Here is a 7241-nt window from a genome sequence, read left to right on the forward strand (position 1 = left end):
ACCGAGACGTTTTTGCTTCATTTCTTTGAAAATATATATGATATATACCACAATATTCTTTTAAGTTAAAAACATAGTACATTACATGATAATTGATATGGATATAGGTATTTATCAACGTAGCGGGAAATGTAATATACTATTCACTGATTTGCCACACAAAAAAAATATTTACTGATTTTAAATTATATTTCATCAAAACTAAATTAACATCCAACTTAATTTTGTAGCCATTAGTTTTATCTAAATGATTTGAGATGTATAGTACTGATTCATATTTGCCAACTGTTTTATTGATCAGAACACGATGTATTCAATTATAAACAATCTGACTTCAATAATGTTTCTTAACATACGTATTATAGTACGTGGCATGGTGTGGATCATTTGTTGAGTAATGAATAGTGCTGTATACTGTCGTAGACACTGTTCCATGCAAACTTTGTAATATATACAGATATTAAATACAATAATTACACAATAATAATTGAATGCCTGCTAACCATATGGAAAAAAAACTCAACGTCTCCACGTGGAAAACCTAATATACATATGTTGGTACGAATCGGTTTCATGTATATTCTCAAAGGGAGGTGACAAACTCATGACACTGAAAATTTTATTATGGGTATATTTAAATTAAATATCAACGGGATAGCATAATTAATAATTAATCATATATGTTGTCTCATATATAAGTCACACACAAAACGACTTACATTTTTACTCTGTAGAAAAAAGTGCATGTGTTTTTTTATCTTTTAAAGACACATCTTTTTCTTGCTATCATTATTTTTCATATATATCATGATATAAACTTAATTGATTTTTCTTCTGTACATTAAAATTCTTTAAAGGCCTCACAAACTGTCTTTTGTCAACATATGGGATTAGTTGTAGCAACTTTTGTGTACCTACATTGCTTCACAAACTTGATCATCTTCTTCTCTTCATTTATATTTTCTTACAAATAATAATATGATAAGTTTCCGCAGGGGCATTTTCGTACGGACCATCAAAGTCAAAAGCTAAACTAAGATCTTCTCGTTCCGACAAGATACAAGACACGAGACACAAATACTCTATTTAAAGCGCAAAGATCAGACACACACACACTTAGCCTCAAAACCTTTCTCCCTTGTGAGTTCTGAGTTATCTTCAACAGGTTCGAAAATACAAAAAATATATCTTAGTTTACTTGTGTACGTATGTTTCTCCAGCTCATACAACGTTAACAAATTCATATATAATCATGAATACTATTAGGGATCAAAAGCTTATCTGCTTCTTTCTTATATCTTAGCTTTACCTATGCTAAATTTTCTAGATTTATTCAAGAATTTTTCTAAGTATATTTAACATTTGTGTTATAGTAAAATGGGGAGATCTCCGTGTTGCGACGAGAATGGGCTGAAGAAAGGGCCATGGACACAAGAAGAGGATGAGAAACTGATTGATCACATTCAAAAACACGGTCATGGAAGCTGGAGAGCTCTTCCTAAGCAAGCCGGTTTAAACCGATGTGGAAAGAGTTGTAGACTGAGATGGACCAACTACTTGAGACCTGACATCAAGAGAGGAAACTTCACTGAAGAGGAAGAAGAAACCATCATCAACCTCCATTCGCTTCTTGGAAACAAGTAATCAATTAATTACTCTTACATATCGTTCCTTAATAACTTCAGTATATGATATGCTAATTCTTTTTTTTTTATGATATGCTAATTCTTTTAGTTGAAAATTTCTATACTTTTTTTGTAAACGGTCTAAAAGTAATAGTGTTATATAACTAGAGTCAATAGTAGTATATTATATAATATATGAAGAACAAATATATTAGTACATGGTTTATGGATATAATAAAATAATTGAAACACCTACTACACTGTTTTTCTTTAGCTGCATACGTATGTGGCCGTTTTTCAATCTTGAAACTGAAACTAATTATCTTTTTATGACTCAGTAAATCAGTATTAGGTATTTATCTTAGACTAATTCACTAGGTTAATATCAGTTTCATTAGTTTTATATTTTTTATTTGTTTTTGAAAGGTGGTCGTCAATAGCCAGTAATCTTCCTGGAAGAACGGACAATGAAATAAAAAACTATTGGAACACACATTTGAGAAAGAAACTGCTCCAAATGGGGATTGACCCGGTGACACATAGGCCTCGAACCGACCATCTGAACGTGTTCGCCGCTCTCCCACAACTTATCGCCGCCGCAAATTTCAACACCCTCTTGAATCTCAATCAAAATGTGCAACTGGATGCAACAACTCTTGCCAAAGCTCAATTATTACACAACATGATTCAAGTCCTTAGCACCAACAACAACAACATTCCAATTTCTTCTCCATTAACCATGCAGACCAATAACAATCTCTTTGGCCAATCTTCTTACTTAGAGAACCAAAGTCTTTTTGGTCAACCTCAAAACTTCTCTCACGTTCCTGGGGCTAACCACGACGAGAAAATGATGGTAGAAAACCAAATGATTGATCAGCCTTTGGATTCTTTTTCTTCTCTGATGCAAATGGATGTTCAAGATGATCATAATTCGCTTCCTCTATTGGCTGCGGCATCTCCTGAGGAATCTAAACAAAGCCAGATGATGATCAAAAACAAAGACATCGTTCACCGTCATGATACTTCTAACCCTTCATCATCAAACTCGTCGTTCACACAAGATCACCATCAGCCATGGTGTGACACTATTGATGATGAAGCAGGTGATTCTTATTGGAAAGAGATCATGGAGTAAGATCCCTGTTACTCATTCACATGTGTTTATTTTTTGGATAATATAAATTTGACTATAGTTTTCACATGACTGCATATAATCAACGGTTTGGCTAGTCTAATGTTTTAATTCTCCGTTTTTCAGGCAAACGTGTTCGGAACCATGGCCGTTTCCTGAATAGACAAGATTGAAAAACAAAGAAAAAAGTGCTAGAGAATAATTTTATATTTTTGTTGTTGTTGTCTATAGAGTTATTCTATGCATATTTATCGTTCACTCATTTCACAGTTCCTTTTTCTTTCAGACCATGTATAGTAATTTGATCTTGTAAAGTTTTAACTTATTGTATTAAATACACATATTTGATCTTGTTTGTAATTACACTTTTAGAATATAATTTCAGATGTCCTTTTCAAATATGAAGTTTGTTTATTTTCCGATCATCATTATAAAACATAAACGTATATACAGTATCAAACGCAAAGACAAATATTTTCTTCGATTTGAATTTTACTTGGAAATAACTATACTATATAAACGTGAACGCGTATACAAACGCGTAACAAAAAACAGTCAAGCCTGTAATGTCTGCTATTAATTGTATTTTAGTCAAAGATGTAAAAACAAAACAAAATCTTGACTATCCCATGCCAAATGAACAAATAAATATGATTACTTTTGGATAAGAAATATATATACATACTTTTGTTTGTTTTACCAAATATGATTGAAGATTAAAGATTTAGTTGGCGATGGGTAAGAAGAAGTGAACTACAATATACACTCTGAAAGAGACACAATCTTGACTTTTCGTAGGAGACAAAAAGACTAACTGAAGAGTTACATAACTTACGCTACATGTTTCGCGGGACAGAACATCTTGACATTATTTTTAATCTTGCGGCCGAGACTAAACTTACTCTTGAACATATTATGATCTGAAACAAATGAATTATAAACAAAAATATATCGAAATAATATTTGTTTGCAATTGTAATTATCGTCGTGATTATCATAATTATCGTTTAACAAACTAATATTATTGATCAACATCAAAATGTGTTTTACTTTAAGCCAAAGAAAAATGTTTTAAAAGAAAAATCCAAGAAAGATGTATACTTTGGTCAATGGAATCTGATTTTGTTTTCTTAATTCTAATTCAGATTAAACGCTCAAGCACATTTAATTATGGACAGTGACAGAGGATAAACGTGTGTTAATGTAAACGATTGACGATTATAAGAAGGTACTAAAAAAGTATTCTCAAGAATATAAAAGCCAAAGGCTAATATTTTTTATTCGGTTCAATTTCTTCGAACCAACTCAAATAGCTTTTGACTATAACAAAACCAACGCCGACTTTCCTCAATTCATCAAAATATAATCACATTTGTTAATTCATCAGTCTCGGTATGAATTCATTCTGAGCTATATGTCTTCTTCTAAATATTGTATGTAACAAGAGATCAGAGACGCCATCATAAAATCCTTAAAAAGGAGTTTACCAGAGCCGATTTAGTTCGTCCGTGGATCAATTTTAATCGGTATAATTGAGGACCGGTTAATTTATTCCTTAGCATTCTTTTTCTTTGTTCCTGCTCTATTTGTTCGTTTTTTTTCTTTTTTGTTTCACAAACTCCTGAATTATAAATTTATTGTATACTAACCCATGTTACTTTTTTATCGCAAAATCAATACCATTAAAATGGGATCATTCCCATTTTATACCCTTAATGAAATACTTCAGTTTTCCAAAATTATCCTTAATTTTATGAACAAACTAATAATGACATTATTGTCTTTTGGTTTTTGGACCTATCATTACATTTAAATGGACCTGATGTTGTACAACAAATAATTTTTAACATTCTAGCCTATCATAATTTATAATCAAATCATATTACTTATGTTTAAATTATAGAAATAATCAACAATTTATATACCCACACTATTTATATAATTAAGTAACAAATAACAGACCCGCATAATTGAAACTTGATCATGCAACATTTTATATAATCAAAACAAAAAACTTATCACTCTATTTGTAGATAAAACAACAAAAATAGTACCCGTGCTGAAAATCTAGTAAATGTTATAAGTCACAACTGTAAATGAATTTGAAACTTTTCCTGTTAAGCTCAGTGATCGAACTTAACGAGACTGATATAAAAGGACTGGACTAACCGTAACAGGCCCAGTAAGCCTTAATTATGATCATATCACCAAAAGATAAGTTTTTTCGACTATCACAATATTTACATTTTTATTACATTATTAGGATCATATAACCAGAGCTTAGTAATACATGGAAATGAATCAGATACAAAACACTAAACGTAATCGTACCCTGATGATGCAAGGTTTCGTTTGGTCTGTGTTGGCAATAGACACCGCATGTTGTCTTTGCATTTAACCCCTTTCAAGCCTTTCTCTTCCTGCTTCATTGTCAGCTTTGATGCCACTACTTTAATCCCACTCCTCACATAGTTCAGAACCAACACCACAAGATCTCTGCAAAAGCAGCCATGATTAAACCGTTACCCCTTCGTATATATGAATAAAAAGAAACTCAAGTGTTGTGTACTTACAAGGGTGAGCAAGGAGAGCGAGAACCGTTGACAAAGTAGACAAACAAGTAAGAATCGAAATGCTGGCCGTTGATTAGGTAGAATCCGTGTAGTCTCCTTACACACCTGAAAGACATTCTTTTGTACAATCTGATTGCTGGATTGTTGTGTGTAATCACATGAAGGTAAACACCACGGCACACGGGGATACTAGAAGCGTATTTGATGACCTCCTTAATAAGCGACTTTGCTGCAAAGAAACAAAAGTTGCAGAGAAAGAGAGGAGAAGAACCAATAAAAATCCATATCATTGTACATTGGGTTATATAATCACTACCTACTCCGAGTTTTCTGTAGGTTTCTACAACTCCAAGCGTTAGGATGTACACCAATGTCTCCTCTCCCTTGGACGAGTCATATCTTATTAAATCTGATATCTACGCAAGACATAGAAAAAACTCTCAGTATATATATACGCAAAGGATATCCATTGACTTGTTACATTAAGCGAACGGGTCAAAACAGAGGATCCGTTTGATTTTTGAGAGCTTTTGTAAGAAACCCATCTGATGAGCATAGGCTTTAAACCATAGTACACTATGAAACATTTCAACAACAATCAAAATCTACAATTTACTACAATGACTTATAAACCCAAAAGAACGAATACAACATACAGCTTATAAACCCATGCGGTAAACATACCACACAAAAAAAAAAAAAAAAAATCAATAAAATGCTGCTGAAATTGAACAAAGTTTTGATTTTTAAGAAAACTGTAAGAACCCCATTTCAAAATCGACACTTCACCAAACCTTGCAGCTTCTTCACAGAACAAAACACACACAAACACACTCAAAACAAGCTTGCACCGTAACTTAAACGTTTACTATAAAGAGCTGTTGAATGTTAACTGTAATAAACCGATTCATTCAGCCATTCATAATCTACACTTGAACAACAACAAGACCTTGCAGCTTCATTACAAGAACATTCAATTAAGCCAAACAAGGAAGAAAATGCTCGAAGTAAAAAAGAAACTCACTTCACTTTCTTTGGCAAGCACGAACTTAGCAGTAACAAAACCAATAAGCTCCTCAGAGTGACCATCAGGACGGCTCCGATCAACAGCGGCCCAAGAGACGATATCACCACCGTTGACAACATTCTGAAAAAACTCAGACTCATACCTGAAGAAAGACATCAAATTTCCCCAAAAAGGGAAAGTCAAATTTAAAAAAGAAAACAGATTCTAAATCTTAAAAGATCTTCAAAGAAAGGAACTTTTTCAGTTAACCTGATCGGGAACAAGTCGCGATGGATCTGCTCCAGACGTTCCAAATCAGAAGGGTTTATCGGCCTGAAGCAAATACTCGGACGACGAAGAGGCGTCTCGGGTTCCTCCATTGACGAATCCCCCACGAACCCACGAGGAAATCGCGACATTTATCGCAGTAATCTAAACCTCGAACCCTAGATTTCTAACGGTGTGTGATCATCTGAACCCAAGATTCAAATCGGTCACGGAATCGGATCCGGGTAGGATAGAGTTTCGGAATCCGGAGATTGAATTCGTTGATCTGCAAAGATTTTCGCGGAGGGGATTGAATTGAATCGAATGAGACGACTTTTTGGAGAAGAAGAGAAAGAGTCTTCCTTCCCTCAGGCTTGAAGGGAAGCTTCTTTGATTCCTTGGGATCATCTCACGTGCCTTCCCGCAAACAGGCACGTGCATCTTTGCTTACAACGTTAGTAGGCGTAAAATAATTAAATTGAATTAAATCAAATAACTACTCATATTTTAACATTTATCATTTGGCAATTTACCTCAAACTGTGACATGTAAATAACTCTAGACATCTAAGTGATTTATAGAATATAGATGTGTGAGTCGTCTTTCTTTTGGCGACTCATGGACGGATTTACAGT

The 7241-nt window shown here is 33.6% G+C and overlaps 2 protein-coding genes across 3 annotated transcripts; one reads left to right on the forward strand and one right to left on the reverse strand.

Moving 5' to 3' along the window:
• Positions 1-1081: 1081 nt before the first annotated feature.
• Positions 1082-3035, forward strand: LOC106333166 (transcription repressor MYB6-like). The gene is made up of 4 exons (XM_013771641.1): positions 1082-1165; positions 1374-1640; positions 2052-2759; positions 2887-3035. The coding sequence occupies exons 2-4, from the start codon at positions 1378-1380 to the stop codon at positions 2921-2923; spliced, it is 1008 nt and encodes a 335-aa protein (XP_013627095.1). The 5' UTR covers positions 1082-1165; positions 1374-1377; the 3' UTR covers positions 2924-3035.
• A 1890-nt stretch (positions 3036-4925) lies between these two features.
• LOC106331515 (histone acetyltransferase MCC1-like) lies at positions 4926-6979 on the reverse strand. 2 transcript variants are annotated; one of them, XM_013769891.1, is made up of 5 exons: positions 6610-6979; positions 6358-6502; positions 5629-5749; positions 5334-5562; positions 4926-5256 (listed from the first exon to the last, which is right to left on the reverse strand). In XM_013769891.1, the coding sequence occupies exons 1-5, from the start codon at positions 6756-6758 to the stop codon at positions 5076-5078; spliced, it is 825 nt and encodes a 274-aa protein (XP_013625345.1). In that variant the 5' UTR covers positions 6759-6979; the 3' UTR covers positions 4926-5075. The 2 variants fall into 2 exon arrangements, with proteins under 2 accessions (XP_013625345.1, XP_013625346.1); XM_013769892.1 differs by having other exon boundaries at positions 5650-5749; positions 6610-6976.
• Positions 6980-7241: the final 262 nt, after the last annotated feature.

This window comes from Brassica oleracea, chromosome C3 (genome assembly GCF_000695525.1).
Source record: "Brassica oleracea var. oleracea cultivar TO1000 chromosome C3, BOL, whole genome shotgun sequence".
Classification (NCBI taxonomy): domain Eukaryota; kingdom Viridiplantae; phylum Streptophyta; class Magnoliopsida; order Brassicales; family Brassicaceae; genus Brassica; species Brassica oleracea.

Coding starts and splice junctions, on each gene's coding strand:
- LOC106333166 (XM_013771641.1), top strand. CDS start 1,378: ATGGGGAGATCTCCGTGTTGCGACGAGAATGGGCTGAAGAAAGGGCCA. Junction 1,641..2,051: donor CATTCGCTTCTTGGAAACAA/GTAATCAATTAA, acceptor TGTTTTTGAAAG/GTGGTCGTCAATAGCCAGTA. Junction 2,760..2,886: donor TATTGGAAAGAGATCATGGA/GTAAGATCCCTG, acceptor TCCGTTTTTCAG/GCAAACGTGTTCGGAACCAT.
- LOC106331515 (XM_013769891.1), bottom strand. CDS start 6,758: ATGTCGCGATTTCCTCGTGGGTTCGTGGGGGATTCGTCAATGGAGGAA. Junction 5,750..6,357: donor TGCTTGCCAAAGAAAGTGAA/GTGAGTTTCTTT, acceptor TGTCTTGCGTAG/ATATCAGATTTAATAAGATA. Junction 5,563..5,628: donor TAGTGATTATATAACCCAAT/GTACAATGATAT, acceptor GTTTCTTTGCAG/CAAAGTCGCTTATTAAGGAG.